The sequence below is a fragment of the Pelophylax lessonae genome, assembly GCF_965119305.1.
Source record: "Pelophylax lessonae genome assembly, chromosome: 12".
Classification (NCBI taxonomy): domain Eukaryota; kingdom Metazoa; phylum Chordata; class Amphibia; order Anura; family Ranidae; genus Pelophylax; species Pelophylax lessonae.
This window is the reverse complement of record NC_138779.1, coordinates 221,002,841-221,026,701: the sequence shown is the minus strand read 5'-3', so window position 1 is coordinate 221,026,701 and position 23,861 is coordinate 221,002,841. Positions and strand designations below refer to the sequence as shown.

General features: G+C 51.2%; 1 protein-coding gene across 2 annotated transcripts in view; it reads left to right on the top strand.

Moving 5' to 3' along the window:
• Positions 1-4,819: 4,819 nt before the first annotated feature.
• CAPZB (capping actin protein of muscle Z-line subunit beta) overlaps positions 4,820-23,861 on the top strand; it is a 79,025-nt gene continuing 59,983 nt past the window's right edge. For both annotated transcript variants that reach the window (XM_082274568.1, XM_082274567.1), the window contains exon 1: positions 4,820-4,961. In XM_082274568.1, the coding sequence (XP_082130694.1) occupies positions 4,959-4,961 (3 nt within the window). In that variant the 5' untranslated portion in view covers positions 4,820-4,958. The remainder of the gene's footprint in view (positions 4,962-23,861) is intronic.

The following is a 23,861-nucleotide window of genomic DNA, read 5'->3' as shown; positions in this document are numbered from 1 at the left end:
GCCCCCTCAGAGCTCTTCCAGTAATGCCCTGCCCCCTCAGAGCTCTCCCAGTAATGCCCCGCCCCCTCAGAGCACTTCCAGTAATGCCCCGCCACCTCAGAGCTCTACCAGTAATGTCACCACCCCTTCAGAGCTCTCCCAGTAATGTACCTACCCCCTCAGAGCTCTCCCAGTAATGTCAACACCCCTTCAGAGCTCTCCCAGTAATGTACCTACCCCCTTAGAGCTCTCCCAGTAATGTCCCACCCCCTCAGAGCTCTTGCAGTAATGTCCCCCTAGAGCTTTTCCAGTAATGTCCTGCCCCCTCAGAGCTCTCCCAGTAATGTCCCACCCCCTTAGAGCTCTTCCAGTAATGTCCCACCCCTTCAGAGCTTTTATAGTAATGTCACTCCCCCCTCAGAGCTTTTCCAGTAATGTCCCACCCCTCAGAGCTCTTCAAGTAATGTCCCACCCCCTCAGAACTTTTACAGTAATGTCCCGCTCCCTCAGAGCTCTTCCAGTCATGTCCCACCCCTTCAGAGCTTTTATAGTAATGTCACGCCCACTCAGAGCTCTCCAAGTAATGTCACCACCCCTCAGAGCTCTTCCAGTAATGCCCTGCCCCCTCAGAGCTCTTCCAGTGATGTCCTGCCCCCTCAGAGTTTTTCCAGCAATGTCACTACCCCCTCATAGCTCTTTCAGTGATGTCTTCACCCCTCATAGCTCCTCCAATGATATCACCGCCCTCTCATCAGAGCTTTCTAGGTGTGTCCCCGCCCCCTCAGAGCTCCTTCATTGATATCCCCGCCCCCTCAGAGCTTCTTCAATTTCACCACCTCCTCAGAGCTCTTTCAGTGATGTCACCACGTGCTCAGAGCTCTTCCAGTGATGTCACTGCCCCCCTCAGAGCTTTTCCAATGATGTCACCTCCCTCTCAGAGCTTTTACAGTGATGTCATCGCTCTCTCAAAGCTCTTCTAGTAAAGTCACTGCCCCCTCAGAGCTCTTCCAATAGTGTCACCGCCCCCTCAGAGCTCCTCCAGTGATGTCACACATCCCCTCTTGGCTCTTCCAGTGATAGCTGCTAAAGCTATATGTGGGAGGTGACCTCATTGAAGAAGCTCTGAGGAGGTGGTGACATCACTGGAAGAGCTCTGAGGGGGTGGAGACATCACTGGAAGATTTCTGAGGGGGAGATTACATAAATGAAAGGGCTCAGAAATGTTCCAGTGATGTCACCTCCCCCTCAGAGCTCCTTCAGTGATGTCTCCACCCCCTCAGAGCTCTTCCAGTGATGTCACCACCTCCTCAGAGCTTATTCAATGAGGTCACCTCCCCCTTAGAGCTTTTCCAGCTATGTCACCACCTCCTCAGAGCTTATTCAATGAGGTCACCTCCCCCTTAGAGCTTTTCAAGCTATGTCACCACCTCCTCAGAGCTTATTCAATGAGGTCACCTCCCCCTTAGAGCTTTTCAAGCTATGTCACCACCTCCTCAGAGCTTCTTCAATGAGGTCACCTCCCCCTTAGAGCTTTTCCAGCTATGTAACCAACCCCTCAGAGATCTTCCAGTGATGTCACCTCCCCCTAGAGCTCTTCCAGGGATGTCACTGCCTCCCCAGAGCTTTTCAAGCACCCAGCTATGTCACCACCCCCTCAGAGCCCTTCCAGGTAGGTCTTCCAGTGATGTCACCTCACCTTCTGAGCTCTTCCAGTGATGTGACCTCCGCCTCAGAGCTTTTCCAGTGACTTTACCTCCCCCTCTGAGCTCTTCCAGTGATGACAACCAAAGGCACCCCTGAAGAAGCCAAAAGGCACCCCTGAAGAAGCCAGAAGGCACCCCTGAAGAAGCCAGAAGGCACTCTGGCTTCTTCAAGAAGATCTTTCTTATATATATTGGTCTCCTATAGGTCTCCCCTATACATATTGATCTCCTAAAGAACTCTCTTATACCTATTGATCTCCTATAGATATCCCCCATACATATTAATCTCCTATAGATCTCCCATATACATATTCCTCTCCTAAAGATCTTCCCTTCACATATTGATCTCCCCCTATACATATTGATCTCCTATAGATCTCCCCTATACATATTGATCTCCTATATATCTCCCCTATACAAATTGATCTCCTATAGATCTCCCCCTATACATATTGATCTCCTATAGATCTTCCCTTTACATATTGAACTCCTAAATATCTTCCCTTTACATATTGATCTCCTATAGTCCTCCCCTATACATGTTGATCTCCTATAGTCCTTCACTATACATATTGATCCCCTATAGATCTGCCTTATACATATTGACCTTCTTTAGATCTTTTCTATACATAATGATCTCCCATAGATCTGCCCTATACAGATTGATTGCCTATAGTCCTCCTCTATACTGTATATTGATTGTCTATAGATCTCCCCTATACATACAGATTTTCTATAGGTCTCCCCTATACATATTAGTCGCCTATAATCCCCCCTTTACATATTGATCCCCCAATACATATTGATCTCCTATAGGTCTCCCCTATAAATATTGATCTCCTATAGGTCTCCCCTATACATAATGATCATCTATAGATCATCCCTTTACATATTTATCCCCTATAGGTCTCCCCTATACATATTGATCTCCTAAAGAACTCTCTTATACCTATTGATCTCCTATAGATATCCCCCATACATATTGATCTCCTATATACATATTCCTCTCCTAAAGATCTTCCCTTCACATATTGATCTCCCCTATACGTATTGATCTCCTATAGATCTCCCCTATACATATTGATCTCCTAAAGAACTCTCTTATACAAATTGATCCCCTATAGATCTCCCCCTATACATATTGATCTCCTATAGATCTTCCCTTTACATATTGATCTCCTATAGGTCCCCCTATACATATTAATAACTTATAGATCTTCCCTTTACACATTGATCTCCTGTAGATCTTCACTATACATATTGATCCCCTATAGATCTGCCTTATACATATTGATCTCCTTTAGATCTTTTCTATACATAATGATCTCCCATAGATCTGCCCTATACAAATTGATTGCCTATAGTCCTCCTCTATATATTGATTGTCTGTAGATCTCCCCTATACATACCGATTTTCTATAGGTCTCCCCTATACATATTAGTCTCCTATAATCTCCCTTTACATATTGATCCCCCAATACATATTGATCTCCTATAGGTCTCCCCTATAATTATTGATCTCCTATAGGTCTCCCCTATACATATTGATCTCCTAAAGAACTCTCTTATACCTATTGATCTCCTATAGATATCCCCCATACATATTAATCTCCTATAGATCTCCCATATACATATTCCTCTCCTAAAGATCTTCCCTTCACATATTGATCTCCCCCTATACATATTGATCTCCTATAGATCTCCCCTATACATATTGATCTCCTATATATCTCCCCTATACAAATTGATCTCCTATAGATCTCCCCCTATACATATTGATCTCCTATAGATCTCCCCTTTACATATTGAACTCCTAAATATCTTCCCTTTACATATTGATCTCCTATAGTCCTCCCCTATACATGTTGATCTCCTATAGTCCTTCACTATACATATTGATCCCCTATAGATCTGCCTTATACATATTGACCTCCTTTAGATCTTTTCTATACATAATGATCTCCCATAGATCTGCCCTATACAGATTGATTGCCTATAGTCCTCCTCTATACTGTATATTGATTGTCTATAGATCTCCCCTATACATACAGATTTTCTATAGGTCTCCCCTATACATATTAGTCGCCTATAATCCCCCCTTTACATATTGATCCCCCAATACATATTGATCTCCTATAGGTCTCCCCTATAAATATTGATCTCCTATAGGTCTCCCCTATACATAATGATCATCTATAGATCATCCCTTTACATATTTATCCCCTATAGGTCTCCCCTATACATATTGATCTCCTAAAGAACTCTCTTATACCTATTGATCTCCTATAGATATCCCCCATACATATTGATCTCCTATAGATCTCCCATATACATATTCCTCTCCTAAAGATCTTCCCTTCACATATTGATCTCCCCTATACGTATTGATCTCCTATAGATCTCCCCTATACATATTGATCTCCTAAAGAACTCTCTTATACAAATTGATCCCCTATAGATCTCCCCCTATACATATTGATCTCCTATAGATCTTCCCTTTACACATTGATCTCCTGTAGATCTTCACTATACATATTGATCCCCTATAGATCTGCCTTATACATATTGATCTCCTTTAGATCTTTTCTATACATAATGATCTCCCATAGATCTGCCCTATACAGATTGATTGCCTATAGTCCTCCTCTATATATTGATTGTCTATAGATCTCCCCTATACATACAGATTTTCTATAGGTCTCCCCCTATACATATTAGTCTCCTATAATCCCCCTTTACATATTGATCCCCCAATACATATTGATCTCCTATAGGTCTCCCCTATAATTATTGATCTCCTATAGGTCTCCCCTATAAATATTGATCCCCTATAGGTCTCCCCTATACATATTGATCTCCCTTAGATCTTTCATATACATATTGATAGTTTATAGATCTTTCTTATATATATTGATCTCCTTTAGATCTCCCCTATACACTGCTGCCACTTGACAGGGTTGGCATCTAGTGCACCACATGACAGTCTGCCGTTTCCCGCCTCGCCGTCCCAAGCCGCGCCCTCTGTCAATTTCCTCATGAATATGAATAGATCAGCCCCGCCCCGTTACGCCCTGTTTCCCGGTCGGCAACGTCACACTCTCCATACTTGGTGATGGCTGGGAGGCCGCTCGCTGATTGGTGTACAGTCCGGAGCTGTGGGCGGAGCCGCTGACCCGGAAGTTCACTCCCAGGTCCTGAGGAAGTGGAGGCGCCGCCGGGCCTGCGAGACCCAACCGACACCGAACCGGAGAAGAGCCGGCCCCACCCACCGCAGCCATGGTAACCGGACCGGGGGATGGGAGGGATAAACGCCGGTGACGTCTCTCCGGGGACGTGCGGGGCCCCTCTGGGAGGGTAGAATAGGGGCCCCTGAGCTTCATGTGCTGACACGTCTGTCACACCCGACACACTTCCTCCTTCCCGGTGTGCGAGGGCCCCGGACACCCCATTCTCTGTGCATGTCACCCTCTACACCCCATTCTCTGTATACTACAACCCCCACTACCTCTGTATAAGAGTCCATAACACCCCATTACCCCACATAACACCCTGTACACCCCATTACCTCTGTATTACACCCCAATACAAACCCCACTACCTCTGTATAAGAGTCCATAACACCCCATTACCACCATAACCTCCATATTACACCCCATAACCCCTATATAACACCCTGTACACCCCATAACCTCCATATTACACCCCATAACCCCATCATAACACCCTATACACCCCATCATAACATCCTATACACCCCATATCCTCCATATTACACCCCATTATCTGCATATTACAACCCCGCTACCTCTGTATAAGAGTCCATAACACCCCATTACCTCCATAACCTCCATATTACACCCCACACCCCACATAACACCCTGTACACCCCATTACCTCTATATTACACCCCAATACAACCCCCACTACCTCTGTATAAGAGTCTGTAACTCCCCATTACCCTATATAACACCCTATACACCCCATTACCTCCATATTACACCCCATAACCTCTATATAACACCCTGTACTCCCCATTCTCTGTGCATGTCACCCTGTACACCCCATTATCTGTATATTACAACCCCCACTACCTCTGTATAAGAGTCTGTAACACCCCATTACCGCCATATTACACCCCATAACCTCTATATAACACCCTATACACCCCATAACCCCATCATAACACACTATACGCCCCATAACCTCTATATAACACCCCATTACCTCTATCGCCCTGTACACTTCATTACCTCCATATTACACCCCAATACAACCCCCACTACCTCTGTATAAGAGTCCATATTACCCCATCATAACACCCTATACACCTCATAACCTCCATATTACACCCCATAACCTCTATATAACACCCCATTACCCCTACATAACACCCAATTGCCTCCATATTACACCCCATAAATCCTCTATAACACTGTACACCCCATTATCTGCATATTACACCCCATTACAACACCCTATACACCCCATAACCTCCATATTACACCCCATTATCTGTATATTACACCCCAATACAACCCCCACTACCTCTGTATAAGAGTCCATAACATCCTATACACCCCATTATCTCCATATTACACCCCTCCATAACACCCTGTACACCCCATTACCCCTACATCACATTCTGTATACCCCATTACCTCCATACTACACCCCATTGCAACCCCCACTTCATCTGTATAAGAAGCCATGTCCCCCTATACACCCCTACATAACACCCTGTATACCCCTTAATCTGTATATTACACCCCACTTCCGGGATAGTATACTTTATACACCCTATCACCCCAATGTTACCTCCATATTGCACCAATACAACCACCCACTTCCTTCTGTATAATAAGTTCATGTCACCCCCAATACCAGCCCATTACCTCCATATTACACCCTGTACACCCCAATACCTCAGTATTACACCCCATTACCCCTATATAACACCCTGTACACCCCAATACCTCAGTATTACACCCCATTACCCCTACATAACACCCTGTACACACCATTACCTCAATACAATCCACCACTACCTCTGTATAAGAGGCCATGTCACCCTCTACACCCCATAATCCTGTATAGTATACACTATACACCCTATTACCCCAGTATATCACCCCATTACCTGTATATTGTATGGAGATATTGGGGTGTATGGAGTATAATATACAAATATTGGGGTGTTATATGAAGGTAATGGGGTGTATAGAGTATAATATACAAATATTGGGGTGTATGGAGTATAATATACAGGAAGTGGGGTGTTATGTGAAGGTAAAGGGGTGTATACGGTTATATGGGGGCAGAGGGGTTTTAAGTTCAGGTATTGGGGTGCATATAGTATAATATACAGGAAGTAGGGTGACATGGACTCGGAGGTAGTGGGGGCTTGTAATGGGGTGTAATAGACAGAAGTGGGGTGTATAGAGTATTACACCCCATTGCTTCAATACAATCCTCCCCCACTACCTCTGTGTAAGGAGTCCGTCACCCAATACACCCCATTACCTCCATATAACATCCCACTTCTGTTTATTATACTACATGCACCCCAATACCTGTATATTACACCCCTTTGCCTCTATATAACACCCCACAGTCTGAATATATAAACCCCATTACCTGTGTATTACTCAGTTGCCTTCATAGACACCCCATTTCCTGTTTATTATACCCTGTACACCCCACTACTTCCATATATAACACCCTACTTCTGTATATTCTCTACCCCATTACCGCCATATACAACCCCCTACTTGTATATTACACAGAGGTGTTGGGGACACGCCCACTTCCTGTATATAACTGACCGCACATCATTTCCACTTATAAATCTGTGCACCCCGTATAAATCTGAACACCCCATCTCTTCCTCTACACCCCATTACCCATATAGGACACCCCAATACCTGCATAGAACACCCTATTACCTGTATAGCACACCCCATCTTTCTGTACACCCTATTACCCGTATAGAACACCCCATCTTTCTGTACACCCTATTACCCGTATAGCACACCCTATTACCTGCATAGAGCACCCCATCTCTTCCTATACACCCCATTACCTGTATAGAACACCCCATCTCTTCCTATACACCCCATTACCTGTATAGAACGCCCCATCTCTTCCTATACACCCCATTACCTGTATAGAACACCCCATCTTCCTATACACCCCATTACCTGTATAGAGCGCCCCATCTCTTCCTATACACCCCATTACCTGTATAGAACGCCCCATCTCTTCCTATACACCCCATTACCTGTATAGAACGCCCCATCTCTTCCTATACACCCCATTACCTGTATAGAGCGCCCCATCTCTTCCTATACACCCCATTACCTGTATAGAACGCCCCATCTCTTCCTATACACCCCATTACCTGTATAGAACGCCCCATCTCTTCCTATACACCCCATTACCTGTATAGAGCACCCCATCTTCCTATACACCCCATTACCTGTATAGAGCACCCCATCTCTTCCTATACACCCCATTACCTGTATAGAGCGCCCCATCTCTTCCTATACACCCCATTACCTGTATAGAACGCCCCATCTCTTCCTATACACCCCATTACTTGTATAGAACACCCCATCTTCCTATACACCCCATTACTTGTATAGAACACCCTGTCTTAGTCTCTACACCCCATTACCTGTATAGAACACCCCATCTTCCTATACACCCCATTACCTGTATAGAACACCCCATCTCTTCCTATACACCCCATTACCTGTATAGAACGCCCCATCTCTTCCTATACACCCCATTACCTGTATAGAGTGCCCCATCTCTTCCTATACACCCCATTACCTGTATAGAACACCCCATCTTCCTATACACCCCATTACCTGTATAGAACACCCTGTCTTAGTCTCTACACCCCATTACTTGTATAGAACACCCCATCTCAGCCTGTACACCCCATTTCAACATAGATTTCCCGTTACTTGTGTAGAACACCCTGTGTCACTCTACACACCCCAATCCCTGTATATAACTGACTGTACGCCCCTCTCCTGTATACGGCCCCCTCACTGGTGCTATGGGGGGACTCTGCTGGGTTCTCGGATGGTGTCGGGGTGATGTACAGATGTGTGGGGGAGGGGTGTGTACTGTATGGAGATCATGTCTTCTGTATAACTCGTCTTATAGGCCGCTGACACCTCTATGAGCAGGGAGCGCCCCGCTGTCCCACGGACGGGACCACCTCCCCACCCCCACCCCAATCCCGTGACATCCCTCTGCTCTCTTCTCCAATCTGCATGCTTCTTGTCTACCGATGCATGCAGCGTACGGGATTACCATCCCCCTCCACACCTATTTTTTTTAACCCCTTTGGTGTCGGGTGCTACACTTGTGCACGGGGGAGGGGAGGAGGCTATTTTTGGAAGGATTCGGCAGAATGATGTGTGGGGTAGCCGGGAGATGTAAATCAGTGATGGCTTCTGATACAGAACTGTCTGTTGATGGATGGAGGAGATCGAAACTGAACAGAAATCGATTTTTACCGCCATTTCCAGGAAGTCAGCAGTGGAAAATCTGTGTGGGGGGGGAGGGTTTTTTTTTTTTCTTTTGCGTTTGATGAAGCGGAGATTTCTATCCTGTGATAAAGCAAACATTTCTTATATAGAAGATTACTGATTCTTAGATTTGACGGCTGCATTCGTTTTCTTTTTTAGACTTATTTTATTTCCAGCAAGTCTGTTGTTGTTTTTCAAAAGCGCAAGCTCTCCTGCAGTTTTACAGGGATGAGACAAACCATTTACCACTGACAGGGGTGCTTACAATGATCAGCTTTGTATCCATGTAAAACTTTTATCCTAAAAGGAACAGAACTGTAACTGATTATAAATTGTCAGCTGGAGTTCAGTGTTAGTGTATCTAAATCTGCTAGTCCATCCAACACTCCCCTCCCCCCAGACTGACAGTGCTGTTGTCTGCTGTGCCCCCTGTGCTCCTTCATCCAGAGTGGGTGGGGGGGGGGCGCTCTAATACAGGTGGTGTGTTACTGGCAATGCTGCTGTGCCTCCTGTGCTTCTTCATCCAGAGTGGGGTCACTTTAATACAGGAGGGGTATTACTGGCAATGCTGCTGTCTGTTGTGCTCCTTCATCCAGAGTGGTGGGGGGGGGGGGGGTTCGAATACAGGAGGTGTGTTGCTGGCAATGCTGTTGTCTGCTCTGCCTCCTGTGCTCCTTCATCCAGATAACAAAATGTAAATAAAAATAAATACAATATAAAATAAATAAATTATAAAGTAAATAAAATACAATATCAAGGAAAATATCCAATAAATAATTTATATACACGGCTCAAAAAATATATTAAAGGAACACTTTTTTTAATCAGAGTGTAGCATCAACTCAGTTAAACTCCTGGAATATTGATCTGGTCAGTTAAGTAGCAGAGGGTGTTGTTAATCAGTTTCAGCTGCTTCGGTGGTAATGAAATGAACAGGGCCACTAGATGGGCAACAATGAGACGACTTCCCAAAACAGGAATGGATTTACAGGTGGAGGCAACTGACATTTTTTTTTCTCTATTTTTTCTGACTGTTTTTCACTAGTTTTGCATGTGGCTGAGTCAGTCACTACTGGTAGTATGAGGCCATACCTGGACCCTATAGAGGAGATACCTGGACCCTAGAAAGGTCATACCTGGACCCTATAGAGGGGGTCAGTGTCACTACTGGTAGTATGAGGCCATACCTGGACCCTATAGAGGGGGTCAGTGTCACTACTGGTAGTAAGAGGAGATACCTGGACCCTATAGAGGGGCTCAGTGTCACTACTGGTAGCATGAGGCCATACCTGGACCCTATAGAGGGGCTCAGTGTCACTACTGGTAGTATGAGGAGATACCTGGACCCTATAGAGGGGGTCAGTGTCACTACAGGTAGTATGAGGCCATACCTGGACCCCATAGAGGGGGTCGGTGTCACTACTGGTAGCATGAGGCCATACCTGGACCCTATAGAGGAGATACCTGGACCCTATAGAGGAGATACCTGGACCCTATAGAGGGGGGGGGGTCAGTGTCACTACTGGTAGCATGAGGCCATACTTGGACCCTAGAAAGGTCATACCTGGACCCTATAGAAGGGGTCAGTGTCACTACTGGTAGTATGAGGAGATACCTGGACCCTATAGAGGAGATACCTGGACCCTATAGAGGGGCTCAGTGTCACTACTGGTAGTATGAGGAGATACCTGGACCCTATAGAGGGGGTCAGTGTCACTACTGGTAGTATAAGGAGATACCTGGACCCTATAGAGGGGGTCAGTGTCACTACAGGTAGTATGAGGCCATACCTGGACCCCATAGAGGGGGTCGGTGTCACTACTGGTAGCATGAGGCCATACCTGGACCCTATAGAGGAGATACCTGGACCCTATAGAGGAGATACCTGGACCCTATAGAGGAGATACCTGGACCCTATAGAGGGGGGGTCAATGTCACTAATGGTAGCATAAGGTCATACCTGGACCCTATAGAGGGGAGTCAGTGTCACTACTGTTAGCATGAGGCCATACCTGGACCCTATAGAGGGGGGTCAGTGTCACTACTGTTAGCATGAGGCCATACCTGGACCCTATAGAGGGGGGTCAGTGTCACTACTGTTAGCATGAGGCCATACCTGGACCCTATAGAGGGGGGTCAGTGTCACTACTGGTAGCATGAGGCCATACCTGGACCCTATAGAGGGGGTCATTGTTACTACTGGTAGTATGAGGTCATACCTGGATCCTATAGAGGGGGTCAGTGTCACTACTGGTAGTATGAGACCATACCTGGACCCTATAGAGGTTGCACAGGCAGTCCAACTCCTCCAGGAAGGAACATCAATACCTCCCATTGCCAGAAGGTTTGCTGTGTCTCCCAGCACAGTCCCAGGAGCATGGAGGAGATTCCAGGAGACAGGCAGTTACTCTAGGAGAGCTGGACAGGACCATAGAAGGTCCTTAACCCATCAGCAGGACCGGTATCTGCTCCTTTGTGCAAGGAGGAACAGGATGAGCGCTGCCAGAACCCTACAAAATGACCTCCAGCAGCCACTGGTGTGAATGTCTCTGACCAATCAGATACAGACTTCATGAGGGTGGCCTGAGGGCCGACGTCCTCTAGTGGGCGCTGTGCTCACTGCCCGGCATTGTGGAGCCCGATTGGCATTTTCCATTGAACACCAGAATTGGCAGCTCCACCACTGGCACCCTGTGCTTTTCACAGATGAGAGCAGAGTCACCCTGAGCACATGTGACAGACGTGAAAGGGTCTGGAGAAGCCGTGGAGAACGTTATGCTGCCTGTAACATCGTTCAGTATGACCGGTTGGGTGGGGGGTCAGTGATTGTCTGGGGAGGAATATCCATGGAGGGACGCACAGACCTCTACAGGATAGACAATGTCACCCTGACTGCTATTAGGTATTGGGATGAAATCCTTGGACCCATTGTCAGACCCTACACTGGTGCAGTGGGTCCTGGGTTCCTCCCGGTGCACAACAATACCCGGCCTCATGTGGTGAGAGTATGCAGCCAGTTCCTGGAGGATGAAGGAAGTGATAGCATTGAACGGCCCCCACACTCGCCTGACCTAAATCCAATAGAACACCTCTGGGACATTCTGTTTCGTCCATCTGACGCCACCAGGTTGCACCTCAGTCTGTTCAGGAGCTCAGTGATGTCCTGGTCCAGATCTGTGAGGAAATACCCCAGGACACCATCCGTGGTCTCATTAGGAGCATCCCATCGACGTCAGGCATGCATATAAGCATGTGGGGGCCAGTGTAGATCCTGACACATTCCCCTGTCCATACCAGTATGGATCCTGACACATTCCCCAGTCCATACCAGTATGGATCCTAGCACATTCCCCAGTCCATACCAGTATGGATCCTGACACATTCCCCAGTCCATACCAGTATGGATCCTAGCACATTCCCCAGTCCATACCAGTATGGATCCTAGCACATTCCCCAGTCCATACCAGTATGGATCCTAGCACATTGCCCAGTCCATACCAGTATGGATCCTAGCACATTGCCCAGTCCATACCAGTATGGATCCTAGCACATTGCCCAGTCCATACCAGTATGGATCCTAGCACATTGCCCAGTCCATACCAGTATGGATCCTAGCACATTGCCCAGTCCATACCAGTATGGATCCTAGCACATTGCCCAGTCCATACCAGTATGGATCCTAGCACATTGCCCAGTCCATACCAGTATGGATCCTAGCACATTGCCCAGTCCATACCAGTATGGATCCTAGCACATTGCCCAGTCCATACCAGTATGGATCCTAGCACATTGCCCAGTCCATACCAGTATGGATCCTAGCACATTGCCCAATCCATACCAGTATGGATCCTAGCACATTGCCCAGTCCATACCAGTATGGATCCTCCTGACACATTCCCCAGTCCATACCAGTATAGATCCTGACACATTCCCCAGTCCATACCAGTATAGATCCTGACACATTCCCCAGTCCATACCAGTATGGATCCTAGCACATTGCCCAGTCCCTACCAGTATAGATATCCAGCATGAGAGTTTTCAAAGTGTTCCTTTCATTTTATATACAGTAAAACCTTGGATTGCGAGCATAATTCGTTCCGGAAGCATGCTTGTAATCCAAAGCACTCTTATATCAAAGCAAATTTCCCCATAAGAAATAATGGAAACTCAGATGATTCGTTCCACAACCATAAGTCCTTCAGTTTATAGTCCATATAAAAAGATTATAGCATTGCAATAGGTTGTGTAACCATAAAATGTCCATCCACAAATAGCCCCTTCCACAAGGGGATTAGAAGCAAAATGCAGCAGGAGCTACAGAGTATCAAAGAGAAGAGAGGCGCCTCTAAATGTAGCAATATGGTTCCATTTAATGAAGGTTAAACATTTAGCAACTCACATGGTTGATGAATAAAACAGGCACATCTAAGAATGCAGGCATCCGGGGTAAAGCTGTCCACATAGACTATCTTCTGCACCTCCGGCTGCCAGTCTGTAATCCTGACCGGGAAGACCACCCTGGAGTAAAGCGATCTGAAAGCGAGGGGCAGCATGGAAGGGATGACGTAGATAGCAGTGAGGAGGATGGTCTATGTGGACAGCTTTACCCCTGATGCCTGCATCCTTAGATATACCTGTTCCAATCATCAACCATGTGAGTTGCTAAATGTTGAACCTTCCTTAAATGTAACCATATTGCTACACTTAGAGGCGCTTCTCTTCTCTTTTATACTCAGCTGTGACTTGAGGCTACTTGTATATCAAGACATCGCTTGTATTTCAAGTCAAAATTTATTTGAAAATTTTGCTTGTCTTGCAAAGCGCTCTTAAACCAAGTTACTCTCAAACCAAGGTTTTACTGTATATATATAATGTGATGTCATCACTGGATCTCTGTGTTGCTCTATGCAATGCCGACAGATCATGGCTGGTGGGAGGGGCCGGATATAACTTCCTAAAATCATCACAGCCCCCTGCCTCAGTACTCCTCTCCCAGAGCCCCCAGTCCTGATGCAAGCAGTGGGCTGGCTCATGGGAGGAGTTATGAAAATGCCTTAATGGGTGGGTGTCAGTCTGGAGGAGTGGGCGTTCCTAGGCAGGTTGTATTTGCATATGTCACACCCACAAGTGTTGCTGACCCTCCATAATCTAAAAAACTGAAATCCAATGAGTGAAAGGGGCGGGGCCAGGGACAGTCAGGCTGGGGGAGGAAAGTGCTAGATGATGCTGGAGATCTTCCAGCCAGGAAATGGGGCGGGGCTCTATCTGAGTTGCTGCAGCTTCTAATGCACATGGTGAGAAGCTCACAGTGTGCGGTGAAATCAGAGGAAGCCGTTTCAGTCCAGGAGAGGAGTCGCTACACCTGTGCAAGACTGAAGGGGGAGGGGCAGATTTATTATCGGGAAGTACACGCCCACCAGTGAGGATGCATTGAACGCTCTTCAAAGACCTTCGCCACACCCGGAGATCTGTGGGATTTCTCTGTCCTGCGGCACCTTTCTGTCCTTTGTAGTTTACATTTCTATAATATCTGTTTTATGAGGGAACATTCCGCAGCGGGAGCAGCCAATGACGCGGGCTGGGAGATAAACTCCTCTGTGACACTCTGATTCTTCTTCTTTTCATATGGCCAGCGGTGATAGAGGGGGGGGGGAGGGATAAGTCAGTTCTCTGACTCAGCTGTGTGTGTAGCTTGAGCTTCAGGTACAGCACTACTAAAGGGAAGTAAAGCAGGTCAGTTATCCTGTGAGTGTGGATAGGAGGGAGGAGCTGCAGCTACTGGACGGAATTATTAAACACTTGGATCCAGGGGTGTCAAACTTCATTAAATCGCAGGCCGTGTCACCAGTATGGATGTCCTCGGAGGGCTGGTTGTATCTGGGGGGGGGGGGGGGGTTGTATCTGGGGTGCGCTATGTACAGAGTGCGGGGTTCAAGATTATGCTACATACAAAGTGAGAGGTGCGCTAGGTGCTGGGCAAACAGCGAATCTGTGTATGCAGAACAGGGTTCTGTGGAACATGTGCGCGGGCGGGAGAGGCTTCTGTGGAGCGTGTGCGCGGGAGAGGGTTCTGTGGAGCGCGTGCGCGGGAGAGGGTTCTGTGGAGCGCGTGCGCGGGAGAGGGTTCTGTGGAGCGTGTGCGCGGGAGAGGGTTCTGTGGAGCGTGTGCGCGGTAGAGGGTTCTGTGGAGCGTGTGCGCAGGAGAGGGTTCTGTGGAGCGCCGGAGAGGTGTTCTGTGGAGCGTGTTCTGTGGAGCGTGTGCGCAGAGAGGGTTCTGTGGAGCGTGTGCACAGGAGAGGGGTTCTCGGGAGCGTGTTCTGTGGAGCGTGTGCGTAGGGGAAGGTTCTGTGGAGCGCGGGAGCATGTTCTGTGGAGGGTGTATGCAGGAGAGGGTTCTGTGGAGCGTGTGCGCGGGAGAGGGTTCTGTGGAGCGTGTGCGCGGGAGAGGGTTCTGTGGAGCGTGTGCGCGGGAGAGGGTTCTGTGGAGCGTGTGCGCGGGAGAGGGTTCTGTGGAGCGTGTGCGCGGGAGAGGGTTCTGTGGAGCGTGTGCGCGGGAGAGGGTTTTGTGGAGCGTGTGCGCGGGAGAGGGTTCTGTGGAGCGTGTGCTGTGGAGCGCGGGAGAGGGTTTCTGTGGAGCGTGTGCGCAGGAGAGGGTTTTGTGGAGCGTGTGCGCGGGAGAGGGTTTTGTGGAGCGTGTGCGCGGGAGAGGGGTTCTGTGGAGCGTGTTCTGTGGAGCGTGTGTGCAGGAGAGGGTTCTGTGGAGCGCGGGAGCATGTTCTGTGTAGGAGAGGGTTCTGTGGAGCGTGTGCGCAGGAGGTTCCGTGGAGCGCGGGAGCATGTTCTGTGGAGCGTGTGTGCAGGAGAGGGTTCTGTGGAGAGGGTCCTGTGGAGCGCGGGAGAGGGTTCTGTGGAGCGTGTGCGCAGGAGAGGGTTCTGTGGAGCGTGTGCGCAGGAGAGGGTTCTGTGGAGCGTGTGCGCGGGAGAGGGTTCTGTGGAGCGTGTGCGCGGGAGAGGGTTCTGTGGAGCGTGTGCGCGGGAGAGGGTTCTGTGGAGCGCCGGAGAGGTGTTCTGTGGAGCGTGTTCTGTGGAGCGTGTGCGCAGAGAGGGTTCTGTGGAGCGTGTGTGCAGAGAGGGTTCCGTGGAGCGTGTGCACAGGAGAGGGTTCTGTGGAGCGTGTGCACAGGAGAGGGGTTCTCGGGAGCATGTTCTGTGGAGCGTGTGCGCAGGGGAAGGTTCTGTGGAGCGCGGGAGCATGTTCTGTGGAGGGTGTATGCAGGAGAGGGTTCTGTGGAGCGTGTTCTGTGGAGCGTGTGCGCGGGAGAGGGTTCTGTGGAGCGTGTGCGCGGGAGAGGGTTCTGTGGAGCGTGTGCGCGGGAGAGGGTTCTGTGGAGCGTGTGCTGTGGAGCGCGGGAGAGGGTTTCTGTGGAGCGTGTGCGCAGGAGAGGGTTTTGTGGAGCGTGTGCGCGGGAGAGGGTTTTGTGGAGCGTGTGCGCGGGAGAGGGGTTCTGTGGAGCGTGTGTGCAGGAGAGGGTTCTGTGGAGCGCGGGAGCATGTTCTGTGTAGGAGAGGGTTCTGTGGAGCGTGTGCGCAGGAGGTTCCGTGGAGCGCGGGAGCATGTTCTGTGGAGCGTGTGTGCAGGAGAGGGTTCTGTGGAGCGTGTGCGCAGGAGAGGGTTCTGTGGAGAGGGTCCTGTGGAGCGCGGGAGAGGGTTCTGTGGAGCGTGTTCTGTGGAGCGTGTGCGCAGGAGAGGGTTCTGTGGAGCGTGTGCGCAGGAGAGGGTTCTGTGGAGCGTGTGCGCGGGAGAGGGTTCTGTGGAGCGTGTGCGCGGGAGAGGGTTCTGTGGAGCGTGTGCGCGGGAGAGGGTTCTGTGGAGCGTGTGCGCGGGAGAGGGTTCTGTGGAGCGTGTGCGCGGGAGAGGGTTCTGTGGAGCGTGTGCGCGGGAGAGGGTTCTGTGGAGCGTGTGCGCGGGAGAGGGTTCTGTGGAGCGTGTGCACGGGAGAGGGTTCTGTGGAGCGTGTGCACAGGAGAGGGGTTCTGGGGAGCGTGTTCTGTGGAGCGTGTGCGCAGGAGAAGGTTCTGCGGAGCGCGGGAGCATGTTCTGTGGAGGGTGTATGCAGGAGAGGGTTCTGTGGAGCGTGTGCGCGGGAGAGGGTTCTGTGGAGCGTGTGCGCGGGAGAGGGTTCTGTGGAGCGTGTGCGCGGGAGAGGGTTCTGTGGAGCGTGTGCGCGGGAGAGGGTTCTGTGGAGCGTGTGCGCGGGAGAGGGTTCTGTGGAGCGTGTGCGCGGGAGAGGGTTCTGTGGAGCGTGTGCGCGGGAGAGGGTTCTGTGGAGCGTGTGCGCGGGAGAGGGTTCTGTGGAGCGTGTGCTGTGGAGCGCGAGAGAGGGTTCTGTGGAGCGTGTGCGCAGGAGAGGGTTTCTGTGGAGCGTGTGCGCAGGAGAGGGTTTCTGTGGAGCGTGTGCGCGGGAGAGGGTTTTGTGGAGCGTGTGCGCGGGAGAGGGTTTTGTGGAGCGTGTGCGCGGGAGAGGGGTTCTGTGGAGCGCGGGAGCATGTTCTGTGTAGGAGAGGGTTCTGTGGAGCGTGTGCGCAGGAGGTTCCGTGGAGCGCGGGAGCATGTTCTGTGGAGCGTGTGTGCAGGAGAGGGTTCTGTGGAGCGTGTGCGCAGGAGAGGGTTCTGTGGAGAGGGTCCTGTGGAGCGCGGGAGAGGGTTCTGTGGAGCGTGTTCTGTGGAGCGTGTGCATGGGAGAGGGTTCTGTGGAGCGTGTGCATGGGAGAGGGTTCTGTGGAGCGTGTGCGCGGGAGAGGGTTCTGTGGAGCGTGTGCGCAGGAGAGGGTTCTGTGGAGCGCCGGAGAGGTGTTCTGTGGAGCGTGTTCTGTGGAGCGTGTGCGCAGGAGAGGGTTCTGTGGAGCGTGTTCTGTGGAGCGTGTGCACAGGAGAGGGTTCTGTGGAGCGTGTGCACAGGAGAGGGGTTCTGGGGAGCGTGTTCTGTGGAGCGTGTGCGCAGGAGAAGGTTCTGTGGAGCGCGGGAGCATGTTCTGTGGAGCGTGTGCGCGGGAGAGGGTTCTGTGGAGCGTGTGCGCGGGAGAGGGTTCTGTGGAGCGTGTGCGCGGGAGAGGGTTCTGTGGAGCGTGTGCGCGGGAGAGGGTTCTGTGGAGCGTGTGCGCGGGAGAGGGTTCTGTGGAGCGTGTGCGCAAGAGAGTGTTCTGTGGAGCGTGTGCGCGGGAGAGGGTTTCTGTGGAGCGTGTGCGCGGGAGAGGGTTCTGTGGAGCGTGTGCGCGGGAGAGGGTTTTGTGGAGCGTGTGCGCGGGAGAGGGTTTTGTGGAGCGTGTGCGCGGGAGAGGGTTTTGTGGAGCGTGTGCGCGGGAGAGGGTTCTGTGGAGCGTGTGCGCGGGAGAGGGTTCTGTGGAGCGTGTGCGCGGGAGAGGGTTCTGTGGAGCGTGTTCTGTGGAGCGCGGGAGAGGGTTCTGTGGAGCGGGTTCTGTGGAGAGGGTTCTGTGGAGCACGTGCGCGGGAGAGGGTTCTGTGGAGCGCGGGAGAGGGTTCTGTGGAGCGCGGGAGAGGCTTCTGTGGAGCGTGTGTGCGGGAGAGGGTTCTGTGGAGCGCGTGTGCGGGAGAGGGTTCTGTGGAGCGCGGGAGAGGGTTCTGTGGAGCGCGGGAGAGGGTTCTGTGGAGCGCGTGCGCGGGAGAGGGTTCTGTGGAGCGCGTGCGCGGGAGAGGGTTCTGTGGAGCGCGTGCGCGGGAGAGGGTTCTGTGGAGCGTGTGTGCGGGTGAGGCTTCTGTGGGAGCACCTGGTGTGTGCGGGCAGGAGAGGGTTCTGTGGAGTGTGCGTGGATTCTGTGGAACGCGGTCATGAGGGGTGTGTGGGAAAGGTTTCCTGTGGAGTGTGCGGGAGAAGGTTCTGTGGAGCCTGCGGGTGTGTGTGGTTTGTCTGCAGCCGTCAGTCTTTAGTGTGGGATGTGTTTCTAGCAGTGAAGGGGCGGAGTCTTCTCTGTGGTGGATGGAGGGGCGGAGACATTTCATGATTTGATATTATTACACAATTTTGTTGCCAAACACAGAAAACCGCAAGCAGCTTCCTCCTTCCTGGATGAACTTCAGCTCGCCCGAGGCCTGCACTGCACACTGCAGAGCATTACCTCTTCCCACCCGCACCGCACACTGCAGAGCATTACCTCTTCCCACCCGCACCGCACACTGCAGAGCATTACCTCTTCCCACCCGCACCGCACACTGCAGAGCATTACCTCTTCCCACCCGCACCGCACACTGCAGAGCATTAGCTCTTCCCACCCGCACCGCACACTGCAGAGCATTAGCTCTTCCCACCCGCACCGCACACTGCAGAGCATTAGCTCTTCCCACCCGCACCGCACACTGCAGAGCATTAGCTCTTCCCACCCGCACCGCACACTGCAGAGCATTAGCTCTTCCCACCCGCACCGCACACTGCAGAGCATTAGCTCTTCCCACCCGCACCGCACACTGCAGAGCATTAGCTCTTCCCACCCGCACCGCACACTGCAGAGCATTAGCTCTTCCCACCCGCACACTGCAGAGCATTAGCTCTTCCCACCCGCACACTGCAGAGCATTAGCTCTTCCCTCCCGCAGAGCTTTGCCTCTTCACACCGCGCACTGCAGAACATTTCTCTTTTCTCTTTCCACCTGCACAGTACAGAGGGGTTGGGGGAGGCCGGGTTGGGGGAGGCAGGGCCTGGCGGAGAGAGGTTGAGGGAGGCAGGGCCTGGCGGAGAGAGGTTGAGGGAGGCAGGGCCTGGCGGAGAGAGGTTGAGGGAGGCAGGGCCTGGCGGAGAGAGGTTGAGGGAGGCAGAGCCTGGCGGAGAGGGATTGAGGGAGGCAGAGCCTGGCGGAGAGGGATTGAGGGAGGCAGGGCCTGGAGGAGAGGGGTTGAGGGAGGCAGGGCCTGGCGGAGAGGGGTTGGGGGAGGCAGAGCCTGGTGGAGAGGGGTTGAGGGAGGCAGGGCCTGGCGGAGAGGGGTTGAGGGAGGCAGGGCCTGGAGGAGAAGGGTTGAGGGAGGCAGGGCCTGGAGGAGAGGGGTTGAGGGAGGCAGGGCCTGGTGGAGAGGGGTTGAGGGAGGCAGGGCCTGGCGGAGAGGGGTTGAGGGAGGCAGAGCCTGGCGGAGAGAGGTTGAGGGAAGCAGGGCCTGGCGGAGAGGGGTTGAGGGAGGCAGGGCCTGGCGGAGAGGGGTTGAGGGAGGCAGGGCCTGGCGGAGAGGGGTTGAGGGAGGCAGGGCCTGGCGGAGAGGGGTTGAGGGAGGCAGGGCCTGGCGGAGAGGGGTTGAGGGAGGCAGGGCCTGGCGGAGAGGGGTTGAGGTAGGCAGGGCCTGGAGGAGAGGGGTTGAGGGAGGCAGGGCCTGGAGGAGAGGGGTTGAGGGAGGCAGGGCCTGGCGGAGAGGGGTTGAGGTAGGCAGGGCCTGGCGGAGAGGGGTTGAGGGAGGCAGAGCCTGGCGGAGAGAGGTTGAGGGAAGCAGGGCCTGGCGGAGAGGGGTTGAGGGAGGCAGGGCCTGGCGGAGAGGTGTTGAGGGAGGCAGGGCCTGGCGGAGAGGGGTTGAGGGAGGCAGGGCCTGGCGGAGAGGGGTTGAGGGAGGCAGGGCCTGGCGGAGAGGGGCCTGGCGGAGAGGGGTTGAGGGAGGCAGGGCCTGGCGGAGAGGGGTTGAGGGAGGCAGGGCCTGGCGGAGAGGGGTTGAGGGAGGCAGGGCCTGGCTGGGAGAGGTTGCAGGGGCGGCGGGTGGGAAGGGGTTGAGCCAGGGGTGGGCGGGAAGGAGTTAATGACACCCATCACTGCTTCCGGTCTGTGAAATTGGTGTGGGGGGGTGGGGTGATGAAATGGGACACAATTATGGGAACGTGTCGGCCTTCACATGTTTCTCATTATAGTCTCAGGACTTGGCAGTAATACATGGCAGACGTTTACTGTGTGTTTATAGGAAATATACTTCCAATAATGAGCCAATCACAGGAGGTCATGTGATCAGAGAGCCCTGAGTACTATTTTTATCTTTATAATGGAAATACATTGTTGCACAGTTGTGGATTCATATACTACAATCTGCTCTGTAAGCTTCACCGGAATTCAGATAAACCACACCCACTGTCACAGTAAGCCCCACCCATGCCAATGAAATTACTTCTCTTCATGGCCAAGTCATTTACCTTGACGTCGGATAAGTGGTTTGTGGGTGGTGCTTTTTTTGTAGTGCTGGGGTAGGCGGGGTTTTTTTTTTTTTTTGTGCGGAGGTGGGTGTGGTATTTATATTGCTGAGGTGGGTGGGGCTTTTCTGAGCTCCAAGGTGGGTGGTGCCGAGGTTGGGCTTTTCTTAGCGCCGAGGTGGGTGGGGCTTTTTTGTAGTGTGTTTTTTTTTTTTTTTTTTTTTTTGCGCGGTGGTGGGTGGGGCTTTTCTGAGCTTCGAGGCTGGTGGGGATTATTTTTTTGCGCTGTGGTAGATTTTTTTTTTTTTTTTTTTTAGTGCTTGAGTGGGTGGGGCTTTTTTTAGTGCAGATGTGGGTGTGGCATGTTTATTGCTGAGGTGGGTGGCGCCGGGGGTAGCTGGGGCTTTTTTTAGCACTCGAGTGGGTGGGGCTTTTTTAGTGCTGAGGTGGGTGGGGCTTTTTTAGTGCTGAGGTGGGTGGGGCTTTTTTAGTGCTGAGGTGGGTGGGGCTTTTTTAGTGCTGAGGTGGGTGGGGCTTTTTTAGTGCTGAGGTGGGTGGGGCTTTTTTAGTGCTGAGGTGGGTGGGGCTTTTTTAGTGCTGAGGTGGGTGGGGCTTTTGTTAGTCTTGAGGTGGGTGGGGCTTTTGTTAGTCTTGAGGTGGGTGGGGCTTTTGTTAGTCTTGTCTTGAGGTGGGTGGGGCTTTGTTAGTCTTGAGGTGGGTGGGGCTTTTGTTGGCACAGTTTTAAATATTCCAGAATGCTGATGGTGATGACCTCGGTACGGAAGGGGGGGGGGGGGATGGGTCATATTGCTGTATGTGACCGGATATAATGTAGTCCTATTCTACATTCTCAGTCTTTGTGTCCGGCTGATAGAGAAGCGAGGATCCTGTGAATGGTGTGGTTGGTGCTGAGTGTTCTGTCAGATTGCTAGAATTACTTTGGGATTGTTGCATTGATAATTTAGATGCCGATATCACTGGGCAGAGCCCCCCTTTAAGCGGCGGCCATTGTTCTATACATTGAGACGCAGCCCCCCCCCCGGGTGGCTTTAGTCTAATCCCCCCAATTCTTGTAGCCCCGGGGGGTCCTGAATTTGCACTTCAAGCTCTGAGCATTCCGACACATTAGTAGTTTTACATATGGTGTAACCCGAGAGCCCCCCCCCCCTCCCCTCACCCGCTCCCTGATACTCAGCTTTAAATAGAATGAGCGCCCGGCCACTGCGCTGACACTCTCTGGAAGCCGGGAGATCGCTTTAAAGAAGAACTATAAGAACAACTTCTCTTTTTTTTCTATTTTGGATGGAGGAATGGAGGGTTATAACCCCAGTCAGTTTATTTTTTGTGTCCCATTGGGGAGATTTCCCTTCACTTCCTGTCACAAAACAGGAAGTGAAAGGAAACCCCTGCAAACTAAGGGAATTCCTAGGGGATCCCCCCCCCCCCCCTCTGCCCAGGTCACCACAACTAGTGTCAGAATTTTAAGATTTCCGCTCTGTTACATTTCTGGGGACAACTAAAAATTTGGGGTTTTCTTTACTTTTTGGTGATAATGGTATGGAGACGATGAATGGAGAGGATGAATCTCCCTATCGGGGGCACAGCAATAAAACCTGACAGGGGTTCTAATCCTTCTTCACTCTGCCCAAAACTAAAATACAAAGTTTTGCCTTCAATTATACTTTAAAAATAATGATCATTCCATGGATGGAAACCCAATTCCTCCCACTGACACCAATGATGGGACACTATTCCTCCCACTGACACCAATGATGGGGCACTATTCCTCCCACTGACACCAATGATGGGGCACTATTCCTCCTACTGACACCAATGATGGGGCACTATTCCTCCTACTGACACCAATGATGGGGCACTATTCCTCCTACTGACACCAATGATGGGGCACTATTCCTCCTACTGACTCCAATGATGGGGCACTATTCCTCCTACTGACACCAATGATGGGGCACTATTCCTCCTACTGACACCAATGATGGGGCACTATTCCTCCTACTGACACCAATGATGGGGCACTATTCCTCCTACTGACACCAATGATGGGGCACTATTCCTCCTACTGACACCAATGATGGGGCACTATTCCTCCTACTGACACCAATGATGGGGCACTATTCCTCCTACTGACACCAATGATGGGGCACTATTCCTCCCACTGACACCAACGATGGGGCACTATTCCTCCCACTGACACCAATGATGGGGCACTATTCCTCCCACTGACACCAATGATGGGGCACTATTCCTCCTACTGACACCAATGATGGGGCACTATTCCTCCTACTGACTCCAATGATGGGGCACTATTCCTCCTACTGACACCAATGATGGGGCACTATTCCTCCTACTGACACCAATGATGGGGCACTATTCCTCCTACTGACACCAATGATGGGGTACTATTCCTCCTACTGACACCAATGATGGGGCACTATTCCTCCTACTGACAC